Raw genomic sequence first — 26,470 nt, 5'->3', positions numbered from 1 at the left:
TCTGTGCAACCCCATAGACGGCAGCCCACCAGGCTCCCCCATCCCTAGGATTCTCCAGGCAAGAACACTGGAGTGGGTTGCCATTTCCTTCTCCAATGCATGAACGTGAAAAGTGAAAGTGAAGACACTCAGTTGTGTCTGACTCTTAGCGACCCCATGGACTGCAGCCTACCAGGCTCCTCCATCCATGGGATTTTCCAGGCGAGAGTACTGGAGTGGGTTGCCATTGCCTTCTTCACTTAGAAGAATGAAGCCAAATAGCAAAGACTCAAGAAGGAACTAATACATTCTCTGATCTCCTTTCAGTGTCTCCTTTTTTTTTGGCCACATTGCAAGGCATGCAAGATCATAGTTCCCCAACCAGGGATCAAACATGTGCTCCCGGGATTGGGAGCTCAGAGTCTTAACCAGTGGACTGCCAGGGAAGTCCTGGTGCCTCCTACTGACTAAAGCAAGCTTGAAGCTAGAAGGAGCTTATTAATATAGTGCTTATCTTACAAAAGGTAATGAGAAGTGTAGAATTTTATGTTATCAAGTACTATACAAATTAGTAGCTTGGTAATTTAGTAATTTCAATAATAGCTTTTTTTCCTCCTACAGCTGTGTGTAACATTGATCTCTTAAGTTAAATTAAGGTCCCTATTCAAATCACTTTCTACCAAGAGGTTTTTGAGCCCTAATTTACATCCCTCACAAGTTTGTAAGAGAAAACTGTGCTTTTGTTTTCAAAGATGAAGTAAAGTGAGATCTAAAAGTGAACGTTTCAAAAAGTCATATTTCTAGAAAAGACCTAAAAACTTGTCTTGCCCATCCTAAGTCAGTTGAGTTTTTCAAAAAGATAATTTGTCCTTAGCTCAAGTCAGTGAAGCATTGAGGAAAAGGGGGACAATCATCTTCCTAAGAGTCCCGTGGTACCATTAGATCAGTCAGCTAGATTGTGATGCTCCTGGGGCCAGTGTGATCAAGGAAAGGCACTGTCATTCCTATATTCACCCATATCAAAACTCAGGAAGAATCCCATCTCTTTCTACCTTAACCTTCACATTCTATCAGATACCAAGACTAGACAACTCTACATCCTAACTATTCCTATAATCTCCCTTTCTCATCTTGCAATGTGATCTTCAGTTGAGTTCAGTTCAGTTCAGTCTCTCAGTCGTGTCCGACTCTGTGCGACCCCATGAATCACAGCATGCCAGGCCTCCCTGTCCATCACCAACTCCCGGAGTTCACTCAAACTCATGTCCATTGAGTCGGTGATGCCATCCAGCCATCTCATTCTCTGCTGTCCCCTTCTCCTCCCGCCCCCAATCCTTCCCAGCATCAGAGTCTTTTCCAGTGAGTCAACTCGTCACATGAGGTGGCCAAAGTATTGGAGTTTCAGCTTTAGCATCAGTCCTTCCAATGAACACCCAGGACTGATCTCCTTTAGAATGGACTGGTTGGATCTCCTTGCAGTCCAAGGGACTCTCAAGAGTCTTCTCCAACACCACAGTTCAAAAGCATCAATTCTTCGGCCATCAGCTTTCTTCACAGTCCAACTCTTAGTTTTGTCTTTATTTTTTCTTTGGCTTGGGAAAATTTCAATACTTACATAACCGATTTCCCTGCGTCTAGTTTCCCTTTTCTGCAATCCATGTACCATGTTGTCATCAGACTATCCTAATACTGAAATTGTCTGTTATCATTATTCTTAAAGTCCTTCGAGAAGTCTGTATAACCCTCAGGATGATGCCTGACTCCTTAGGAGTCACATCCAAACTGTTTGATGATCTGACCTCTGTCTTCCACTGGAGTCTCATCTCTTGACATTATCCCACCTCCTACTGTGTGTACTGAGGTTGATTACTGTTCTGAACTGAATTTCAGATGTTCTAATTTCTTGCATTTGCATGCTCTTTGCCCTTTACGGGTCATAGTGTTTTTTCCATTCTTCATCAGAATGATCTTTGTTTATTCACTCTGTACAAATACTGGTTGAGCACCGACTGTGTTAGGTGCTATAGGAGAATGGCTAGTGTTCAGCCCTGGACTCTGCTCTTATGGTGCTTTTGTTTTGCACAGCGGTGGAAAGACAGTGTCTTAGTACACGAATAAAGGAACCAGATCCTTTCAGACAGGGAAAGTGCAGTAAAAGAAATAAACAGGGAGTCCCGATGGAGTGTGGCCGGGAAAGCTGTTTTCAAAAGGCTCACTGGAGAAGGACTCTCTGGGGAGGAGGTGTGGACCGAAACCTGAAGGATGAGGCAGGAGAGGACCTGCGCTGATAGTGTGTGGCTGTGCTGGTGGCAGCTCCTGACCAGGAAGGAATGGGGCCGAAATCCGGTCTTCATTTAGCATAGCAAGCCAGGCCTGGTTCCCAAGGGAGGAGGGTGACCCTTATGTAGTTCCCCCAAAGGGACCATATGGGCTGCTCCCCGCAGCAGGGGAATGCGACTGGAAAAACAATTATAAGAACAGGAGCAATGACTTCCTCCAATCGCATCTCCACCATTGCGTGGAGTAGCCTAAATTCAGGGCACAAATGGCATTTGTGGCAGAGCATTGCAATTTATTTTTTTTATTCCAAGCACAATAAAATACATTGTTTTATGATGATAATGTTTTATAACCCATCTTTGTTGAATTATTTAGTGAATTAATGAATCCTGGCTACCTTCCGCATGAGTCAGAGAGCTTTGTACTGGAATGTAGGAACAGAGAGTGTGTTCTCAGTGATTCTCAAATATGGGCCTCCTGTTGGGCAGCAGACTAACAGGGGAAAAACAGTTGTTTCAATGGTTTCGGGCAAAAATAAATAATTTCCTAGACTTTAATTTCTACTGTTACTGAGAGTAATTTATTATACCAGTAATATAGTATGTGATTTATTTCTGAATACAGCATTTGTAAATTTAAATTAGCATCTTACTAGATTTTCATGAAGACTAAATTCGAATTTTACAGTGGAGTCTGGTTGCTACCAAATGTTGGCAAGCACCAAGCGTGTGCTCACCTTATAGGAGGAAATCTCACCCTCTTCAAGAAGAAGAATTTGTTATCAGCCACGAGCTTCCTAGGCCTTTCAGTTGCTGCCAGTTGTGGCTTTTAAAGATAGATTGTGTGTGTGTGCTCCGTCGCTCATTCATGTCTGACTTTGTGAGCCCATGGACTGTACCCACCAGTCTTCTCTGTCTGTGGGATTATCCTGGCAAGATACTAGAGTGGGTTGCCATTTCCTACTCCAGAGGATCTTCCTGAGGTATCTGAACTGATCGAACCCGCCTCTCCTGCATATCCTGTATTGGCTGGTGAATTCTTGACCACTGTGCCACCTGGGAAGCCCACCAAGCTACTTAGTTCTGTACTATATAAAGCAAAAAAGAACTAAAGAGCCTCTTGATGAAAGTGAAAGAGGAGAGTGAAAAAGTTGGCTTAAAGCTCAAAATTCAGAAAACTAAGATCATGGTGTCCGGTCCCATCACTTCAGGGTAAATAGATGGGGAAACAGTGGAAACAGTGGCAGACTTTATTATTTTGGGCTCCAAAATCACTGCAGATGGCAACTGCAGCCACGAAATTAAAAAACGCTTATTCCTTGGAAGAAAAGTTATGACCAACCTAGACAGCATGTTAAAAAGCAGAGCCATTACTTTGCCAACAAATGTCCATCTAGTCAAGGCTATGGTTTTTCCAATGGTCATGTATGGATGTAAGAGTTGGACTATAAAGAAAACTGAGTGCTGAAGAATTGATGCTTTTGAACTGTGGTGCTGGAAAAGACTCTTGAGAGTCCTTTGAACTTCAAGGAGATCCAACCAGTCCATCCTAAAGGAAATCAGTCCTGAATATTTATTGGAAGGACTGATGCTAAAGCTGAAACTCCAATACTTTGGCCACCTGATTCGAAGAACTGACTCATTTGAGAAGACCCTGATGCTGGGAATGATTGAAGGCAGAAGGAGAAGGGGACGACAGAGGATGAGATGGTTAGATGGCATCACCAACTCAATGGACATGGGTTTGAGTAAACTCTGGGAGTTGGTGATAGACAGGGAGGCCTGGCATGCTGCAGTACATGGGGTCACAAGGACTCGGACACAGCTGAGTGACTGAACTGAACTGAACTGATATGTTCTAGTTGGGGGGAAAATACACGTGATTTAAGACTTCAAACTGCAGCCAAGCTTGACTCCTGAGGTTCGTTCATCTCTAATTACTATCATGCCCTTGCTAGTTTTAACCTGTGTTTTTTCTTGAAAGACAGACAGACACATACACAGGGAGAGGTGAAGAGCAAAAATAGTGGAGGGGAAGGAAACAGTGAGCAGGGAAATTAGCATGGTCTGGATGAGAAACAAACCTAAGATGACATCAGAGTTTCAAATGGAGTCCAATGGATTAAGATAGTGACAAGTGACAATGGAGAGACAACAAGAGACAGAGAGAATTAGAATTGCTGATCTGGAGCTAACGCTGAGAAATCTGGAGAAATGGTTGAAAAAGTGGGAGTGCCAAGAAAAATGGAGAAAAAGATCTGTGAAAGCTTACATGGTTTACTTTCAAGGAAAAAAGTGAGAATGAATATAGTCCAATGCGGCCCTGAGTCTTTAGGAAGAGAGATTGACAGTTGTTTCTGGGAAGGTGTTTATCTCAAAGATGGAAAAGCAGAAGGCTTAAAAAAATCTTTCATTTCCCCCTTTTCCTCCGAAACAATTTATTTTTTGACTCTAAAAGGAAAGAATTAACAGATATCTGCGGAACAGTACAGAATTAGCTGCTTTTCCTGGCGTTAGTTTGAGTAAGTGTAAATGGATCCCAATAAGCAAGAAAAAGTCAGAGTCTTCAACAAGCTTAACTTAATAAACATAGAAATGAATGAAAGAATCACCCACAATCACAATAAAAGAAGAGTCACATGGTACTGTAAGGAAAGAGAAAATCTGACCAGTCTCCAAATAGCTGAGACTGATCGGACACGACTGAGCGACTGAACTGAACTGAACTGAACTGGGTGGACAAAAGCTAAAGACTATATACAATAAGGGGTTAAATTTTATTATGGAAAATTTCAAAAAATTTACAAAAATAGAAAGAATAGTATAATGAACCCCCATGTACTTAACTTCAACAATTAATCAATTTATGACCAATCTGGTTTCATCTATCCTAACTCCCCTAGATTATTTTTCATGTGAATTCCAGACATATCATCTCATTTGTAAATATTTCAGTATGTATTTCTAAAATATAAAGATTCTTTTGAAAATATTGTCAAGATCCTTTATCATACCTAAAATTTAATAATAATTCCTTAACATAATTTTTCCAATTATCTCATTTAAAAAAAAAATTTGGATGAGAGTTGAAACAGATGCAATTTCTTTTAATGCATAGTTTCAGCTCCCACACTCTTTCTTCTTGGGATTTATTTATTGAAGAAACTAGGTTTCTTAACTGTATAGACTCTATATTTTTAATTTTCCTGATTGTATCATCATAATGTCATTTAGTATGTTTCTTGCCCCTGTGAAGCTCAATCTGATTCAGGTTCAATTTTTTGGTAAGAGTATTTCTTGGGTAGGGGTCTATACATATGTACATAGTAACTGGCTATCTTTTAGGAAACACTGATGAGCCTTGCCTATGCCCATTATTTCATTGTGGATTGCAAAATGGTGGTGTTTTATAATTACCTCTTTATGTATTCTACCATTATTCATTTATTAACTAAACTGTTTCTATCAAGAAAAACAAAGGGCTTTAAAGCAGGAGCAAGCTAATATCTCTCATCTAACATATGAGGTTACAGATATTGGCCTTACTTTACCTATGTCCTGTGTCCAGTTGCTTGTTTCTCCTTCCTTCATAATCAAAATCTCAAATAATTAGTCTCAGATATTTGTCTCCATTTTTCTTTTTCCCAGCTAAGCTTTATTCTGTATTTTATCCCCAAACTCCATGAAAACTGCTCACACAAGGAACTGTCAATATGCATACTGATATGTCCAACGGAAGGAGTTTTCTTTAAATTTGAATTTAAATGAAAACAATGGCCATTTTCCTATCTCTCACTTGATCCCTCCAGAGCATTGTGCTATGGACATATCCCCTTCCTGCCCTTTTGGTGTCTGCAAACCCACGATTTCCTGGATTCCCTTCTAACTCTCTGGCCCTCCCTACTCAGCCTCTCTCATTAAGTTCCTTGATGTTTTCTCATCTCAGTGTCTTTTTTCTATCCTTGCTCCTCTTTCTCTCTGATGTCTCATACCTCTCATTCATCTCATCCTCTCTCATGACTTTAAATTTTTTTTTTTTTAATATTCATTCATTTGGCTGTGCCAGGTCTTAGTTGCTGCTGTGGCATGCAAACAAACTCTTAGTTGCAGCCTGTGGGATCTAGTTCCCTTACCAAGGGTCAAACCCCGGACTCCTGGCATTGGGAGCTCAGAGTCTTAGCCACTGGACCTCCAGGGATGTCCTTCTCTCATGGCTTTAGATTACACTGTCACTGGACACTCCCAGTCTGTATCTTTGGTCCAGATTCATCTCCTGAACTCCAGACTCCCAATAAGCATTTCACTTGTAGGTTCTCGACAGCCTCAGAGTGCCTCTTTTGGAGCATCCTGAGCTCTCCCTCCAAGTCTGTTTCTCTTCTCCTAGCCTATATGTGATAAGCAATGACAGCAAACTAATAACCCTGTCCAGAGGTGGAGAGTCTGTCCAAATTTCCCCTCTCCATCCTCACTCAGTAAACCAGATAAACTCTGTCTCCTAAGAATCACTACGTGACCCTGTTTCTCTTTTTTTTTTCAATGATGTGACTTTAGTTCAGACTTCATTGTATTTCTCAGCTCCTTTTTTTGCAGCATCCTGATTTTCAGCTTCTCCAGAGCTGTTGAACTTCCTCATATTTTGAATCCCAAGTTCAGATCCATCCTGTTAGCCCACGGGGGGCTTGGGGTGGCTCGTCCCTCCTTTCCAACCTCTTTTCTCCATACTGCTCCCACAGGTACCCTTCATTTCAATTAAGCCACCTATTATGTCTGTTTCCCAATTGTGTGCTTTTACCGTGCGGTTTCCACTAGACTCCTACTTTAGACTTAGCAGGCCACATATGGTATCTGCTGCTTCTTCTTAGTTATGTTTTACAAGCTTTTAAAAATGTAAGAACCATTCATCTGTAGATTGTATTTTGTAGATCTGAAGTTTGAAGGTAGAGTTGACAAGATTTGTTGAAGAACTGAATGAGGATGCCTAGGACTCAAGGATGACTCTAGATCTGGGCCCCAAACATCTGGGAGAATTTGGTTGTAGTTGACTGATGTGAGGAAGATGTGGTTGGAACAGGCACACGGGGAGGACTGGGAGCTCAGGAAGATGATGAAAAACAGCCCCGCAGGCTCATGGGTGCCCAGTGATGACGTCCCTGCTGCTGAATGGATTGATGTCAGCACCAGGGAGAGCCTGAATGTATTTAAAGTGCTTTGTGCATTGACCTGTCCTTTAATTAATCACCGGGGTCATGTTCCCATTGACAAAATTCTGGATATAAACTGATATACTGGGTGATGAAACAGTTCAAGGAGGATGTTGATAATTCCAGAAAGATAGGCTAAATCAAATAAGACACAATTAACCTAAACAAACGGGCTTCCCGGGTGGCACTAGCGATAACGAACCCATCTGCCAAAGCAGGATACATAGGAAATGTGGGTTTGGTCCCTGAAGGAGGGCATGGCAACCCACTCCATATTCTTGCCTGGAGAATCCTCATGGACAGAGGAGCCTGGGGGCTACAGTCCATAGGGTCGCACAGAGTGGGACATGACTGAAGCGACTTAGCACGCACGCATGCAACCTAAACAAACAGAGTCTTGCAAACTTCAGCTCTCCAAGCAATACCTACTTGAGGAATAACACTATTGTTAAAAGCACTGTGGTCAAACAGATCTGGTCCAAAATCCCAACCTGACCTTCTTAGTCCTGTTCCCTTGATTAAGTCAAATAACTTCCCTGTTTATAAAACAGTATAGTAATGAGTAACCTTTGCTCAAAGGATTGTTATAAAAATGAAATAAACTAATAGAAACACTTAACACACAGCCAAGGATGTATTATAATAGACGCTTGGTGAATAAAATGCTTTATTATCAGAACACCTTTCTTTCTATCCCTTATTTTTTAAAAAATTAAGTATTAGCAAAAATTTGAGTTTGGGATGTGCTTTTAAGAGTGTCTTAAAATTTTAGAACTAATTTTAGAACTAAAGGTTTTCTGGTACCTGAAACATTATTTCCCCAGAACAAGTTTTCTCGTCAGTCCAAACTCCATCTGAAAATCTTGGCTGCCTTCTCTTTATTTTTTCAAATTCTGCTTTCACCTCTTTCTGCCTTAAGATTAAAAACCTATTTTATGTTTTCTACTGTATTTTAAGTCATTCTTTTATATTTGTTTACAATTTTCTCCCTTTATCTGACATCTTAGAAAACTTTCCAGGGCTTTTTCTTAATATGTTTTTTTCTTCAGATATAATTTATATATTACAAAATTCACCTATTATACGTTTGATGAGTCTTGACAAATGTGTACCTCATAAACAGAACATTTCAGCCAATACTTTTAACATCTTCTTAGTGAAAATTATTGAATTTCTGGACATGTTTATATAAATGACAAATTTGTAAGTTAAAAAAACAGTTTTATTGGGTATGAAAGAGAAATGAGGAATACATTTAAGAATAGTTATTAAGAAAGGCAAGAGAATTCTGAAGAATCTATTAGATTATTGTCTTCCTTTTGCCCTCTAAATAAGATAAAATGTTTGCAGAAAATTAAGAACTTGCCAAGAATAAATTTGATTTCAGAATACTTAATGCTCTACTTGCAACTGCTGGTGAGAATTAGGGCACTAATTCACTTTCTTAGTCTTGGTCTTCTGGTTTGTTTCCTTTTAATGTTAATGTGTTCAGAACCAGGGTATGGTTGAAGAAAGGCAAGACAGAAAAGAGAGCAGAGGGAGGCGGTAAGACCAGTGGGCACATAAAGCACCAAAATCCTCTTAATTTGTTCTTTCAATAATGTAATTACATGGAAATAGTGCCCTGTAATGTAGAGCAAATAAAGTGTTTCAAGCACAATGTGAAAGCGTGACTATTAGAAAACTGTTTGAAATAGGAACATAATATGCCATAGTCGTTATGGTTTGTGAAATGTGCACGATGATATGATAATGCTTCTCAATGCTTGTTTAATGTAAAAAGGAGGATTTGTAGATATGAGAGAAGAAAAAAAAAGACCACCTGAAAATGGAATGCCAAACTTGACCGAAAGGGCAGGTCAGTGGAGACAAGCCCTCTGTTTCTTTGGCGCCCCTGTGTCGTTCCATGGGTCTCTCCTTGCACCTTTCTCTCCACTCCACTTTGTATTTGTTTACAACTTTCTCCCTTTATCTGACATCTTAGAAAACTTTCCAGGGCTTTTTCTTAATGTTTTTTTCTTCAGATATAATTTGAAGAAAATTATATCTCCCCACCTCAGTCCCCTCTCCCCCTCTCTCGACATGTATTCCCATAGCTCCTGCTCCTTCTTTTGCCCTTTATTTCTGGGCATTTCCCGAAGTTTTTTTCTCCATTCTTTCCTTTTTATGTCTGTGCATAATTTCTCCTTTGGAGATCATATTTATTCCCATGTTTAAGGGACTGTCACTTCCCTTATTGAAATAAAAACCCAAGATCTACCATCTTAAAATTTTTCTTAAGTATACAATATAGTATTGTTAACTATTGTCTGGTATACTTTGCAAGTTAGTGTTGCTTCAACTCTCAATTTCTGCCAGTACCCTTTCTCATCTCTTTTCCTGCTGCTATTAAAGGCTCTACTACCTGCAATTATTCAGACCCAAAGCACTGAAGTAATTTTTCTTCTCTCTCTCTCTCCCTTCCTGCCAGTGAGTGAGCAGTCCCAAAGTCCACATTATCTTTTGCAAAGTCTTCGCAGTTCATCCCATTCTTCCCATCCCCAGTGCCCTGCCTACAGACACTTGAATGCAGGTCTCTGTGCACAGAGGCTGTTGGCAGACTGTCCTGACTGAGCCACGCAAGTCTACCAAGTCCTGGATCTAACCCTCAGCTACACCAACTGGGAAACTGGGCTTTGGGAGCCTGCAGAGAATGGGTTGTGTATTGCTGTTAGGTCTACTTTAAAAGACTAAAGTAAAAGTGAAAGTCACTTAGTGGTGTCTGACTCCTTGCAACCCCATGAACTATACAGTCCATGGAATTCTCCAGGCCAGAATACTGGAGTGGGTAGCCTTTCTCTTCTCCAGGGGATCCTCCCAACCCAGGGATTGAACCCAGGTCTCCGGCATCGCAGGCAGATTCTTGATCAGTTGAGCCACAAGGGAAGCCCTTACAAGATGAGAATGGCTTAAAATGTGAAAGAAGAGGGAAAGAGAGAAAGTTTAATGGGCCTAGAAAAAGAGAAATAGTCACAGGTAAGAGGACCTTAAAAATGTGGTTTTATGGAGCCAAGATCTAAGGTTATGCCCTTGGCTCACAGAATTTTCTACTGAGCAGAAAACGCTATGCTTTTCTCGGGTTGAAACATCACTGCCCCAGGTTTTACTGTCAAAGTCAAGATAATGACGTGAAAATACTTACAGATTAAACACAGACAGCATTGAACAGACTTCCCATGTGGAGGGAATAGTGTGCTCTCTAGCTCTTATGTTTGTTTCTGTGTTTAATTACATCCGTGTGTTGAGTCTGTGTGTCAGTCCCTTTACCATCTCTCAGCCTTTAGAACACCCTGTGAGGGAGGCATTGGTATCCATTTCACCTTCCTTTACTGCCTAGGAAACATAGGCTCAAGTGTTTCAGTTGAGCCAGGATTCAGATGCAGTTGTGTTTGGCCCCAAAGTCTATGTTTTAGCCATTCCAGCTCTCTGCCTCTAATAGCATGGAGGCATAAGATTCTTCAACAATTATCTTTAGAAATTTCAACACTTTAAGCCTTAAATTTGAGAATAGTGATATTTTAAAGGAATTTGTCTCTAACAATCTAGTTAGGTCAAGGAATTTGAAAATATCCCCTGAAGTCTCTTATTCTATAGCAAAGTGACATTTCAGTTGTTTTGACGCCAAGTAAAAAGATAAGATTATCAATAAAATGCCCTTTTACCCATGTAAGAACCACAATTAGTGAAGCTATTACGTATTACTCATTCAACTCATGGATTTGAAAATAATATTTTTGTCTTATTTTATAAATAAAGCCATAATGAGTTTGGAAGTTACCCATTTCAGTTAATAGATGCTTAGATACAACAGTATGTTTTATAGAAATAAATTCTATGAAAAAAACTTAATGACATCAGCTGAGCTATTTCTATAGTAACTATCTGACACTGGGTTTGATTATAGTTACTCTGTGTATGTTCAGTCATTTTTTGCACAGTCCAATATGACACTATTAACTTCTGTTAACTGTTATCAGCTGTCAGATTAGCTGTTATCCAAGTAAATCTAATCTAATCCAACTTCATCTAATTATGAAATAAATCTTTCATAATAAATAAAATTCAAAATATATTGAAAGAAAAAAATGTACTTACAACAAATACATTAGTGGTTGTTTATAACTTGCTTCTCATATAAGCATAAATTACTAAATGCATTCTTATACTATATATGGTAAATATTATATTAACTTTGTTTTATGGATAATTGAAAAGAACTGTTAAAAATTGGTATAAGCTAACTGACAACTATAAGTACTATAAATATACTTTGATCTACTTACATTTCTACTTTTTAAAGCTATAGATTAACATTAGAATCTATACATTAACACCATAACCCTGGAGAAGGAAATGGCAGCCCACTCCAGTATTCTTGCCTGCGAAATCCCACAGACAGAGGAGCCAGGCGTGCTACAGTACTGTAGTCTATGGGGTTGCAGAGTTAGACACGGCTTAGCAACTAAACACCACACCACCTAGGGTTAGGGTTAGGGTTAGAGAAAATGCATTTCATGCATATACAAGAGTAATTCCTTGACTGCCACATCTTTTTGGATTGATCGGAATTTGTGTTTCCTCCCTACCTAGCTCTCAATCTAAAAGGAAATGTTTAAATTAGAAAACAGACAAGATCCTGTGCCAGCTCTGGTGTTAACTAAAGTCAGTTATGTAGCTTGGCTTTCCATCAGAAAGCTTGTCTTGCCCTGCTCCTTCCTGTCAGGTGATAGTTGCATACAAAACAAGGAAACCCAAAGCATCTTCTTTTCTGAGTCTTCCCTTTCAGTTAAAGTAAATTTCTCTTTTGAAATCTCACGATGCGAGGTGAAGAGCAAGTATCCTGGGCTTTACCGCATGAGACCACAGACCCGTTTCTTTCTGACTGACTGGGGCTGGTCCCGTCTCATCTTCCTTGGGATGACCTGGCTCAGAGGCTTGCCATGAGGATAAATAAAGACTAGTGCCTAGAATACAGAAAGTTTTATATAAATAGTCATTATTATTGCAAATCCTAAATTTTACTCCATTGTTATATTATTGAAGTATAACATATATGTAGAAAGGTACTCATCAGGGTTCAACTTACTGACATTTTAGAAGCTGAATAATTCTATGAAAAAGCCCTCTCCAGGCTCCCTTCTAGTTGCTACCCCTTACTATGGGTAGCTAGCACCCTGACTTCTGGTTGCTTTCATTTATGGCTATGTGTTAAACCTTCATATTTAAGTAACTGATGGGGGTTTATTATAATAACGTTTTATTTTTGGTTGATATCTAAGACAAACTTATTGATGATTAACCTTTTAATGAGCTTCCCAGGTGGTGTTAGTGGTAAAGAACCTGCCTGCCGATGCAGAAGACCTAAGAGACATGGGTTGGATCCCTGGGTTGGGAAGATCCCCTGGAGGAAGGCATGGCAGCCTACTCCAGTGTTCTTGCCTGGAGAATCCCATGAACAGAGGATCCGGGTGGGCTACAGTCCATAGGGTCACAAAGAGTTGGACACGACTGAAGAGACTTAGCATGTACGCAATCTTCTAATATGTATAAAAACATATCATAAACAAAATATCATGTAATAAAACAGGATATATTAATATATTTTGTTTTCTAGGTTGAAAAAACTCCTTGAACAGGAGAAAGCTTACCAAGCCCGCAAAGAAAAGGAAAACGCTAAGCGGCTCAACAAACTGAGAGATGAGCTTGTGAAACTCAAGTCCTTTGCACTCATGCTGGTGGATGAAAGACAGATGCATATCGAGCAACTTGGCCTGCAGAGCCAGAAAGTACAGGACCTGACTCAGAAACTGAGGGAAGAGGAAGAAAAGCTCAAAGCCATCACTTCCAAGTCCAAAGAAGACAGGCAGAAATTGCTCAAGTTGGAAGTGGACTTCGAACACAAGGCATCAAGGTTTTCCCAGGAGCATGAAGAGATGAATGCTAAGTTGGCCAGTCAGGAGTCTCACAACCGACAACTCAGACTCAAGCTGGTCGGCCTGACTCAGAGAATTGAGGAGCTGGAAGAGACCAACAAAAACCTTCAGAAGGCAGAAGAAGAGCTTCAGGAACTAAGAGATAAGATTGCCAAAGGGGAATGCGGCAACTCCAGCCTCATGGCAGAAGTGGAAAATCTACGGAAGCGCGTGCTTGAGATGGAGGGTAAAGACGAAGAGATCACGAAAACCGAGTCCCAGTGCCGGGAACTGAGGAAGAAGCTGCAGGAGGAAGAACATCATAGCCGGGAGCTCAAACTGGAAGTTGAGAAGTTACAGAAGAGAATGTCGGAACTGGAGAAATTGGAAGAAGCATTTAGCAAGAGTAAATCCGAGTGCACCCAGCTGCACTTAAATCTGGAGAAAGAAAAGAACTTAACCAAGGACCTGCTCAATGAATTGGAGGTGGTCAAGAGTCGGGTTAAAGAACTGGAATGTTCTGAAAGTCGATTGGAAAAGGCTGAATTAAGCCTCAAAGACGATCTTACAAAGTTGAAGTCCTTTACCGTGATGCTGGTAGATGAAAGGAAAAATATGATGGAAAAAATAAAGCAAGAGGAGAGAAAAGTGGATGGACTCAACAAAAATTTTAAGGTGGAGCAAGGAAAGGTTATGGACGTCACGGAAAAGCTCATCGAAGAAAGTAAGAAGCTTTTAAAGCTGAAATCTGAAATGGAGGAAAAGGTATACAATTTAACGAAAGAGAGAGATGAGTTAATAGGCAAACTGAAAAATGAAGAAGAAAAATCCTCTGAATTAAGCTGCAGTGTGGACTTATTAAAGAAGAGACTTGATGGAATAGAGGAAGTGGAGAGAGAAATAACGAGAGGAAGGTCTCGAAAAGGACCTGAGCTCACCTGCCCCGAAGATAACAAAATTAAGGAACTAACACTGGAAATTGAGAGACTGAAGAACCGTCTCCAACAGCTGGAGGTGGTGGAAGGGGACTTGATGAAGACGGAAGATGAGTATGACCAGCTGGAGCAGAAATTTAGAACCGAGCAGGACAAGGCCAATTTCCTCTCCCAGCAACTGGAGGAGATCAAACACCAAATCGCCAAGAACAAAGCCATAGAGAAAGGCGAGGCCGTGAGCCAAGAAGCCGAGCTGAGACACAGATTTCGGCTGGAAGAAGCCAAAAGTCGCGATTTAAAAGCTGAGGTCCAAGCTCTTAAAGAGAAGATTCACGAACTGATGAACAAAGAAGATCAGCTTTCTCAGCTCCAAGTGGATTACTCTGTCCTTCAACAGAGGTTTATGGAAGAAGAAAATAAGAACAAAAGCATGGGCCAGGAGGTCCTCCATCTGACCAAAGAGCTGGAGCTGTCCAAGCGGTACAGCCGCGCCCTGCGCCCCAGCGTGAACGGGCGCAGGATGGTGGACGTTCCCGTGACGTCCACGGGTGTGCAGACCGAGGCCCTAGGCAGCGAGGCGGCGGAGGAGGACACACCGGCCGTGTTCATTCGGAAATCCTTTCAGGAGGAAAACCACATCATGAGCAACCTTCGCCAGGTAGGACTGAAGAAGCCTCTGGAACGTTCGTCGGTTCTCGACAGGTATCCGCCCGCAGCCAACGAGCTCACCATGAGGAAGTCCTGGATCCCGTGGATGAGGAAGAGGGAGAACGGGCCCCCGGTGGCTCCGGAGAAGGGGCCCCGAGCCAGTGCCAGCCCAGGGCACCCGGGAGAGCTGGTCCTCTCGCCCAAGCAGGGCCAGCCGCTGCACATTCGCGTGACCCCGGACCATGAGAACAGCACCGCCACTCTGGAGATCACCAGCCCCACGGCAGAGGAGTTCTTCTCGAGCACCACCGTCATCCCCACCCTGGGCAACCAGAAGCCGAGGATCACCATCATCCCCTCCCCAAACGTCCTGTCTCAGAAGCAGAAAGGCGCAGACGCTACCCTTGGCCCGGAGCGAGCCATGTCCCCGGTCACCATCACCACCTTTTCCAGGGAGAAGACCCCAGAGGGCGGGAGGGGGGCGTTTGCCGACCGGCCCACGTCTCCCATCCAGATCATGACCGTGTCCACGTCGGCGGCCCCGACGGACATCAATGTCCCTCCCGAATCCCAGGAGATGCCCGTGGGAAGGACGGTCCTCAAGGTCACCCCGGAGAAGCAGCCTGGACCAACCCCAGTCCGGAAATACAACGCCAATGCCAATATCATAACCACGGAAGACAACAAAATCCACATTCACCTCGGCTCTCAGTTTAAGCGAGGCCCGGGGACTTCGGCTGAAGGGGCGAGTCCGGTGATCACTGTCCGACCGGTCAACGTGACGGCCGAGAAGGAGGTGTCCACCGGCACTGTCCTTCGCTCGCCCAGGAACCACCTCTCGCCACGCCCTGGCGCGAGCAAAGTGACCAGCACCATCACCATTACCCCGGTCACGACTTCATCAGCCAGAGGAACCCAGTCAGTGGTGAGTAGAGGGGGGTCCTGGTTCAGGCCAGTGTGGGGGTCAGGCGGGGGAGTGAAGACAGAATAACCCAGTGCCCAAAAGGCAACCAGAGCACATGTCTCTCCTCCGCCGGAACCCACTACTGGATGTTTCCTAAGAGACTGTCTACACCAAGAAATAAGAATAAAAAGGGGCCTCCTATTTTATTAATTTGAGCTAATTGTGAGGGATAATTTCTTTTTTTCACTTAAATCATGTTGACTCCAAAACCCTCTTGCAAAGATGGCCTCTTGCCACCTCAGCCTATGCTAATAATAAGGTTGAAAATTTGATTTTTAATGTTTATTTTTAAAAATGGAGGTTGGAAGAAACGGCCAAGGTGCAAAAAAATGAAAGCTATCCCTGGGTTATATTTTTAGAACCTGAGACATTTGATATTAATTTATGTATGGTCATAGTCATACTTTACTTGAAAAGTAAGATTAAAAGATTATGCTATCAAAAAATTTTTGTAAATTAAAAAAGAAGTGAATGTATATGTCTAAACACTGTATTTTATTAATAGTACAGTGCAGAGAGCAGGTGCTTGATAAATATTTAGTTAAAACCAGCTGGAAGGCTAAATGGATTATAGGAAAGCATGTCCAAAGTATAAAGCCCGGAACTTAAAAATAAATTCTGTTTTTCAAAATACCCCCAGTGATTTTCTTCATTTATTGGGAACAATTGGTAGATGAAATTATAGAAAAGCATGTATTATTTAGATATTAATTTAAGCTAATTGACTAGAAACTGTGATCCTTAATCTCTGAACAAGTTCTGCAGCACATATTAGAAAGTCTTAAAAGGACAGGAAGCTTATTATTTAAGTACAGAAACTCTGGCTTATTTGCCTGTATCTTCACTGTAATGTACTTTAATTCTCTGTGCACAAGCATAGACCCAGGACAGGCTTCAAAGAGTGAAGTACTTATGAACTGCTCTGTCAGTAAAGCTTTTGTTATTGGCTCTAAGGAGCTGAATATCATTCAGAACTGCTCACCCTTCTCAAATGGTTCAATACTGTTTTTTTAAGCAGCACAGCATAGCTTGGATTCTTTTTTTTTTTTTATAAAAGCTAGCGGAGGTGTAATTGTTGTAATTTAGAGCAAAGTTTCTGCTAGAACATCTTATTCCCATTTTAAGGGTCAGATCAAGATAGCCCTCCCTTCTGGAATAACATTTTGGATTACTGATTAAAGCCCATATGCAAGTAGGACTTTAAAACAACCGTCTAAGATTTCTAAGGCCTAAATGCTGGCCCACATACCTTAGGTAGATCAGCTCCCATAAAATCTAGTCAACAAGAAGTTTGGGAACGAACAGTGTGACTAGATCATTTGTGCGATTTTAGCTGCACTTCAGGCACCAGGTTAGGTGCTGACTCTAGAGAGGACTGTTGACGCTCTTGGCTTAGTGGGAGCGGCAGGATTGGAACCCGCCTAGCGCTTCTGTGAGGGCCTGGCATACAAAGGAACCAGCGGAGAAGTCTTCCGCGGGGGCGGAGGTATTCGCAGACAAGGAGGAAGGGCAGCGTGTGCAGAGGGTTGGCCGTGTGGGGAGATGTCGCGGTGGGGACAGTGAGCAGTCCCTCTGGGCTGCAGCAGTCAGACCTGGGGACACTGTGCAGGAGCAGAAGAGGAGATGCACACCGGGATCAGATGCTGAAGACGCATGTGTCTTATTATGGAACTGACATTTAATCTCGGAGAGTAGGCAAAGGGAGCCATAAACAGGATAGTGGTTTTTAAAATGACATTATTTCTGTTTTAGATATGTTTATAAAACAATTTAAAGGATCAGCTGGAGGAAGCAGAGGCTGAGGGAAGAGATATGGTTGCAGTTCTCTAGGCTGGAGATGTACGCTTGAACTGTGGGAGTGAAAATGAGGATGTGCATGTGTGCGTGCTTAGTCATGTCCGACTCTTTGCGACCCTTTGGACTGTAGCCTTCCAGACTCCTCTGTCGATGGGATTTTCTAAGCAAGAATACTGGAGAGGGTTGCCACAGAGATATACTGAAGACAGAATTGAAGATTTCATGACATTGAGTTCAGAGGGTAGCTCGGAGTTTTCTGGCTTGGCCGTAGGGGTGGATAAAACGAGAAACCCAGGGGATTACTGTTCGGGTAAGAAGTTAAATAACGTTTGGGGCATGTTATAATTGAGATGCCTCAGGGACCCTGGAAATGTCTAGCATGTGGTTAGAAATCTGGATCTGCATTTAAAGAGAGCCCTGTGATGTGAGAGTTCGATGTGAGAGTTGGGCCATGAAGAAAGCTGAGCACTGAAGAATTGATGCTTTTGAACTGTGGTGCTGGAGAGTCCCTTGGGCTGTGAGGAGATCAAACCAGTCAATCCTAAAAGGAAATCAGTCCTGAATATTCATTGGAAGGACCGATGCTGATGCTGAAGCTGAAGCTCCAATATTTTGGCCACCTGATGCGAAGAACTGACTCATTGGAAAAGACTCTGATGTTGGGACAGATTGAAGGCAGGAGGAGAAGGAGACGACAGAGGATGAGATGGTTGGATGGCATCACCGACTGGATGGACATGAGTTTGATCAAGCATTGGGCGTTGGTGATGGACAGGGAAGCCTGGTGTGCTACAGTCCATGGGGTCATAAAGAGTTGGACACGACTGAGTGACTGAACTGAACTGATGGCTCAAGGTTCAGGGTCTCAGACACATGTGGGTGACAACTCAGGTAATTTTCGGGGTGAGTGTGAAAAACGAGAAGAGGACTGAGGATGGAGCATGTGATACCCACACTTAGAAGGCAGGCAAACTGGAACTGGGAGCCATTTTGAGAATGAAAAGGAGTCAGAGACAAGAGGGTGATGGGTGAGGCCCAAGCGAGATATCACAGCAGGAGAGTTTTAGGAACTCCTTCAAGAAGGAATCATCTCTTATGTTGTTGGAAGAGGGTGTTTGCTATGACCTATATGTTCTCATGACAGAACTCTGTTAGCCTTTGCCCTGCTTCATTTTGCACTCCAAGGCCAAACTTGCCTGTTAATCCAGGTATCTCTTGACTTCTGCTTTTGCATTCTGATCTCCTATGATGAAAAGGACATCTCTTTTTGGTGTTAGTTCTAGAAGGCTTGTAGGTCTTCACAGAACCTGTTAACTTCAGCTTCTTCGGCATCAGTGGTTGAGGCATAGACTTGGATTACCATGGTGTTGAATGGTTAGCCTTGGAAACAAACCGAGATCACTGTTGTTTCAAGAAGGAGGGTGTAGGGAAATCCCCTGGCAGTCCAGTGGTTAGGACTCCATGGTTCCGCTGCAGAGGGCATGGGGTCTGATTCATGGTCAGGGAACTTAGATCTAGCATGCCCTGCCACAAGGCCAAAAAATCAAAACAGAGGATGTGGTCAACAGTGACAAAAAAGAGAAGAATTGGCCTCATTAGGAGGGGAAAGGAGAGCTGCTTCATCTAAAGAAAGTGGAGGTGGTTTGGGGGAAGGAGGGATAAAAGTGCCCGAGTGTATGCAGGGTGGCCTTCAGTTTTTCTGTGAAACAGGAGTGAAGGTCGGGGGCTTGAGAACAGAAAGACACTGGGCACAGAGATGTTCAGGGAGAGGGAAAAGGGGAAATGGACTAGACCGCAAGCAACTCCAACTTTCTAACAATCTTCACTGGGGCGGACTCATCTGTGGGTGGTCTTGTGGTGTGCTTATGTTCAGATGCATGGCATTTCCAGGGGGAGACTCACCAACGCGGCCCTTGTGTCTCTGTCTTTTCTTCTCTTGCAGTCGGGACAAGACGGGTCAGCCCAGCGGCCTACACCCACCCGCATTCCTATGTCAAAAGGTATGAAAGCAGGAAAGCCAGTAGTGGCAGCCCCAGGAGCAGGAAATCTGACCAAATTCGAGCCTCGAGCTGAGACTCAGTCTATGAAAATAGAGCTGAAGAAATCTGCAGCCAGCAGCGCTACCTCTCCTGGAGGGGGGAAGGGCTGAGGGCAGTGGCGGAGGGGGTAGGTCGAGCAGATGCTACTGCTGCTGTCTGTCCCTGCCCACTCGCTGTGTGTACTAACTGGAGTTTTCGATATCTTGTTCATAAAATAATCAACTAATAGCCATGTGTCTTTCCTATTTTGTGGATTTGTTTTGAGGCCGGGACATAGAAATCACTAGCAAAACTACTGTATGTTACATGCTTGGCAGAGAATGCTGGGCCTGAGGCAGGGCCTGACCTCTAGAGCCATTTTTGCTTCGAGAAAGTAGACTCATCAATTGAACCAGTAAGATTGGGGGTGGGGTGGGGGTGGGGGGCTGGATCACCACCTCTCCAAAGCCGCTGCCTTATTTCCTAATTGTCAGTGAAATTAAGTAGGCCTTGTTCCACCATAATTGATTTTTCAAAAGCTCTTTTCTGAAATAGGAAATAGTTTACCAAATGTCATTTGCTTCTATTGAACTCCAAGTTTGCTTCATGTGTGGGAAACAAACAAACAAAAAGCAGAAACCATCTCCTAGTGATCACAGGGCCTGGGCCTCTAAAGTTTTGCAAAAACAAAGCCCCGAAGCCAATTTCAGGGAACAATTCGAATGTGAAATAAAATGGAAATAATATATGGAATTCTAAAAACAGAGTTTTACTTATTTGTGTGTGTCTGTGTGTATTGTAAAGATTTTGGAATTTTAGAACCGTTAATGTCAGACTCACGCTCTATTCAAGTGTGCAGTTGATTTAAACTGTGGAGCGGTGCTGCCAAGCGGCCCTTTATAACTCAACAGAGGTTGTAATGGATAGAGAATAAGGGTCAGTAAATTTTGATACTTTGTTGCCAAGACATACAATGACATCATGCATAGCTTAATTGAATTGAAACATTTTCACAGTCAAGTACAGAACCAGTTCATGAGTGTGTGTGTGTGTGTTTGTGTGTGTGTGGTGTGGTGTGGTGAAGTGTATTATTACTTGTGTTTGTATCATTGTTGTTTATTTTAAGCATGTTTTAATATGCATGAAGAGTGAGTGAATGCAAAATGCTGTTCTCAATGAGATTAACCGCGTTGATGTGGACGTGGTGCTTCATAGTCAAGTAACCACAAATGAGCTCAAGGCTGATAACCCTCAGCTTAGCATCTGAAGTCTCAGGTAGGCAGCACCTTTCCAAGTCTTTGAGCCAACTGGGTCAACTTTATAACAACACAGTAAGTACTTAGTTACAGGTTGCTATTTTCCATTTCTAAATTGTGAGGGTTCCAAAATCATTTGGATAGTCCCTGCTCTGAATATTTGTGTAAAGGTAGTTTTTTTTTTTTTAAGATATATGATTAGTTTTTAGCCCATTGTTTAAAAGTGAAAGTCACTCAGTCATGTCTTTGTGACCCCATAGTTTATACAGTCCATGGAATTCTCTAGACCAGAATACTGGAGTGGGTAGCCTTTCCCTTCTCCAGGGGATCTTCCCAACCCAGGGATCGGACCCAGGTCTCTTGCACTGCGGGCAGATTCTTTACCAGCTGAGCCACAAAGGAAGCCCTTTAAAAAAAAAGTGAAAGTGTTAGTGGCTCAGTCAAGTCTGACTCTTTGTGACTCCATGAACTATAGCCTGGCAGGCTCCTCTGTCCATGGAATTCTCCAGGCAAGAGTTCTGGAATGGTTAGCCTTCCTGTCTCTAGGGAATCTTCCTGACCCAGGAATTGAACCTGGGTCTCCCGCACTGCAGGCAGATTCTTTACCATCTGAGCCACCAGGGAATCATTGAGCTTCAGGGTAAAGAGACTGTCTTCTGAGTTTTTTCCACACCGGACTCCCTGTTCCCTGTAGAACCTGGACTCAAATTGTGGATGAAGGAGGTAGACCCGTCTCCGTATTCACACTCACTTAATTAGATCACTGTGGCTGACAGCTCAGTTCTCAGCAAACATATTTTAAAACGTTAAGCAACCACAGTCAACGTGCCCTGATAAGGGAATTTCAAGGTAGAAGAAGAGGGAGAATGGGAAAAAAAACACGAACTTTCTGAACACGTTTAAACTAGAGATCTTGCCATTTGGAATATCAACTTGTGTTCTTTTGAAAGGGAGTGCCCCCTCTTTTGTAGAATGGACACCATCCCCTTCAGAAACAAAGATGCTCCGGTTATTCAGACGCCTCCCTGGCATCTAGGCTATGTTGTGTTGTTGTACCATAACATGTTGTATTTGAACAAACGGAGGAGTCAAGAGAATGGAATGCTGCATATTTTGATTCTACCTGCCGTTCTTCAGTGACCTCCTAATCAACTGTCACTGCTGCTGTTTTGCTTTTTCACCTGCACACATCACACTTACAGGGGTTCTGCCCGGAAGCTTATTCCGTTCACAGGGAGGGCCCAGAAGACGCTTAACCATGCATGGACAGGATGTTCATACATCTGGGTCTTGGGATACAGCCTGCTAAGAAAACTTGGCGGTACCACACATATTCACTTTTCAGAAATGTGGCAGTTTTCCTTTGTAATTTTAGCTCCAACTCAGTGTTGATTGGCTAGCTTTGTTTTAAAATGCATATTAGAAGTGATATCCACTGGGGGTTGGAGGTGGAGGATTCGGTGCACTCCAACTTTGGCTTCCATGTGTGAATTTCATGTTTTGTTTTTTTTTAAGATGCACGTGCTTTTGTAAGAGTGAATGGGATGAAAAGGTGAGAGTTTGTTTTTTCCCTGTTCTGGAACAAACTATTGTGTAGCAGGGATCTCACCAGGGCTACTGTGGACAGAAGCCATCCGATCTCATCCTGGGAGGGAGAGGGTACCATTGCCACAGATTACAATGTGGGGACACATGGGGCCCCATCCACAGAGCTACAGATCTGCCCTGGTCTTGTTGCTCTTCAGTCCCTATGTCCTGTCTGACTCTTTGCAACCCCATGGACTGTAGGCCGCTAGGCTCCTCTGTCCATGGGGTTTCCCAGGCAGGAATACTGGAGTGGGTTGCCATGCCCTCCTCCAGGGGATCTTCCTGAGCCAGGGATCGAGCCTGCATCTCCTGTAGCTTTTGCATCGGCAGACACATTCTTTACCCCGGACCATCTTAGTGTGCAGAAACAGCCAACACACACAAATGATCATTCTATATACTGTGATCATGGCCATGGAGCATGCATATACCAGAAACATTCCAATATGAAACATGGCCCAAAGGATCTTGATAGTTTCTTGAAAATAACTTTCTCATCTGGGTCACCTGATTAAACAGAGGCATTCAGGTTTTACTTTCATCTTTCTGATACTTTCAGTGAGGACAGGTTAACAAGGGGCAGTGGGAGTGTCTGGAGGTTTCCGTGCATTCATTCAGGGTAGGGCATTACCAGACCTCTTACTTGAATGTCTTTAAGAAAGATGTGAAGACATAGCTTTGATATGCAGTGTGGGAAGAGTGTAACTTCAGGGAAACAAAAACCTGTCCATGAATGTAAGATGCGCAGAGATTTGAATTTCTCCTTCCTTCATAGATCTGGAAATTCTGAGGCGCGAGTGAGGCTTTCCTGACAGGAAAAATCCCATGGATAAAAAGGGCACTTGTATGTGGGAGGCGGGCAGGTAGAGAGAAGAGGGAACAAGACCAGCCCAGGGAGGATTCCCAGGACACGGGAGTGTATCATTCCCAAACATTCCCACCCAGACGATGGTCAGCATTTCCCTGCTACCACCTCCTTCAGGATTTCATGACTGGTCATCTCTTCACCCCTCTGCTCTTTCAGCTTCCCTTTTTCACCTGTTATGTCCACGCGAGACATCAATATGCACTGGCCCCTTCTGTCTCAGCACAATTCTTCCTTCAGTTGTGTCATCCTCTATGGCTACTCCTCTGTCTTCCCTGACCCATGGAGCCATTGACAGGATGCTCAAGCTTGCTACCTCCGCTTCCCATTTATTCTTTAATGGATCCTTATTTCTGTTAAAGGAATTCGTATGCATAGTTAAAGTATCAGTCAACGCTAGAAGACCAAGTGGCACCCAGGACCTGTGACCCGGCTCCTGAGCGCCCCGCCCTGCCTGCCCCCAGCTGAGCTCCCACCCCCCAGGCCCACAGAATGCCTTGCTGAGCGGCCAGCTCACCTTCGCTTGACTTGCTTGACTTGCTTCCTCTCTGTGGAAGAAGCTGCCCTTCCTCCAGCATCTCCGTCGGGTGGTTCTTTCTCTCTCCAAAATCTCTTTTAAAAGCATCACCCTCCATGAAGGCGTGGCAGTGGCGGCTGGTGGTTTAGTCACAAGTCTTGTCACAGACAGACCATTATTTCAGAATCTAAGTCAGGGCTTAAAGCCTGTCCTTTTTTTTTTTTTTTACATTTTTATGGAAAAATAACGAAACAAAACCGGGCACTTTACTGGAGAGGAGCAAACCAGCAGCTGAAGGCTGGCTAGGAGTTAGGGAAGAGAGAGGCGTCCTGGCTTCCTCTTTGGTCTGCAGTACAGACCTGTGAAGGTGACGGGGAGGATGCCAACACTTCTTGCCTGAGAACACGGAGGGAAAGCGTGGGTGGAATTAGGGGAAACTCCAAGTGCTGCCATTCTGGGTGGTGTAGGTTACTTCTGTTTCCCTTCAAAGGCACCACGGCTGGTGGCTGCTGTTCAGTCGCTAAGCTGTGTCTGACTTTGTGACCCCATGGACTGCAGCACACCAGGCTCCTCTGTCCATCACCATCTCCTAGAGTTTGCTCAAACTCATGTCTATTGAGTCGGTGATGCCATCCAACCATCTCATCCTCTATCATCCCCTTCTCCTCCTACCCTCAATCTTTCCCAGCATCAGGGTCTTTTCCAAAGAGTTGGCTTTTTTCATCAGGTGGCCAAAATATTGGAGCTTCAGCATCAGTCCTTTCAATGAATATTCAGGACTGATCTTTAGCATGGACTGGTTGGATCTCCTTGCTGTCCAAGGGACTTTCAAGAGTCTTCTCCAACACCACAGTTCAAAAGCATCATTACCATCGCAGATAATGGATTCAAAACAAACAGGAGTCCCAGATTGGGAAGTTCTCCCCTCTGAAACCATCACGTGTGTGAAGAACGAAGGGGACCTGAGAGCTTCTTGTGAATTATAAACATACTTGAATGAATTACAAGTGGCTCATCCTTTCTGACTCCCCTAGAGGGGTTCAAGAAAGAAAAGGTCTCAGGTGATTTGTCATGCTCTTTAGTTTCATGCTGGACCCTCTAAAAGCGATCAGAGAGGTTGTCCTTTTAAAGGACTAAACACCACCACCATATGCAGGATTTAGATTGCAGATAGTTATTAAGGTGAACAGGGAGAGAAAGTGGATTGCTGAACAGACACAGGACTGACCAGAGATCAGAGGAAGGCAGTATAACCTCTGGCAAACCACTTCACCTGGACTTACAGCTTACATTTAGCTATTATCTGTAATGATTCTGACATTCCTGCTTATAGTGATAATATGATATGCTTCACTCTTGTTCAGTAAGTAATTTAAAAGATTCTGTCATAATACTTTTCCTAAAAACTAATAGTTAATTGCTTACCCAGTAAAAATAGTTTTGACCTGTTAACTTGTGTTAATACTATGTATGTGTAATGGATAGAATTGCAAAGTCAAGGACTATTTAGACATGAACCAGACTTTAGAAGTCAACAAGATAACTATTCCTACATTAAAGATGAAAACAAAATGAAAATAAAAAACCCCCAAGGCTTAGAGTGTCTGTCTTCTCGATGATGAAACCAGGGTTTCAGTTTCTTCCAGTACCTTATTCATGATTTCATATGCTGAAACTACTTCAAATGAGCAAAGTGTATATTCATCTAGAGATAAAAATACCCACTCAATGGGCCAAAATAATACTGCCAAAGGTTTTGAGATATTGAGCTATCTACGTGGAAACTCTTGGGACTGCCCAAGTGGCGCTAGAGGTAAAGAACCTGCCTGCAGTGCAGCAAATACAGGTTCAGTTCCTGGGTTGGGAAGATCCCCTGGAGGTGTGCATGGCAACCCCCTCCAGTATTCTTGCCTGGCGAATTCCATGGACAGAGGAGCCTGGTGGGCTGCAGTCCATGGGGTTGCAGAGTCGGACACAACTGAAATGACTTAGCATAATAGCACAGTATAGCACATGGTAACTCTGTGTTAAAGTTCTCAAAACAGCACTTTGATAAATATTGGCCTTATCTAAAAATCACAGCTGCCAGTCAATTTTCACACGTAATGTTATATTCCATGCTATCCTATGATCAGTTGCAGACTTATGTCAACTTATCTCAGCATCTAGCACCTGTGTCCAAAAGGTAGAAACTGAGCACACTTGGCTCAAATACTTAATTATTTTCCAACCATTTATTTTTATTTATAATTAATGTTACCTATGGGATAACAGGGCTTCCCAGATGGCGCTAGTGGTAAAGAACACACCTGCCAATGCAGGAGGCATAAGACATGCAGTTTCAATCCCTGGATTAGACAGATCCCCTGGAGGAGGGCATGGCAACCCCCTCCAGTATTCTTGCCTGGGAATGGACAAGAATGGACAGAAGAGCATGGCGGGCTACAGTTCACAGGGTTGTAAAGAGTTGGTC

The 26,470-nt window shown here is 43.0% G+C and overlaps 1 protein-coding gene across 5 annotated transcripts in view; it reads left to right on the top strand.

Annotated features, from left to right (window-relative positions):
* Nucleotides 1-26,470, top strand: part of FILIP1 (filamin A interacting protein 1) — a 338,049-nt gene that overhangs the window by 306,196 nt on the left and 5,383 nt on the right. For 4 of the 5 annotated variants that reach the window (XM_055433257.2, XM_055433255.2, XM_055433258.2 and 1 more), the window contains 2 exons: nt 13,113-15,918; nt 19,697-19,920. In XM_055433257.2, the coding sequence (XP_055289232.1) occupies nt 13,113-15,918; nt 19,697-19,903 (3,013 nt within the window). In that variant the 3' untranslated portion in view covers nt 19,904-19,920. The remainder of the gene's footprint in view (nt 1-13,112; nt 15,919-19,696; nt 19,921-26,470) is intronic. The other variant, XM_088840542.1, reaches the window with a different exon arrangement.

Source organism: Moschus berezovskii, chromosome 10 (assembly GCF_049115385.1).
Source record: "Moschus berezovskii isolate FMDL1 chromosome 10, NW_MosBer_1.0, whole genome shotgun sequence".
NCBI classification, from domain to species: domain Eukaryota; kingdom Metazoa; phylum Chordata; class Mammalia; order Artiodactyla; family Moschidae; genus Moschus; species Moschus berezovskii.
This window is presented reverse-complemented; position numbering and strand designations above follow the sequence as displayed.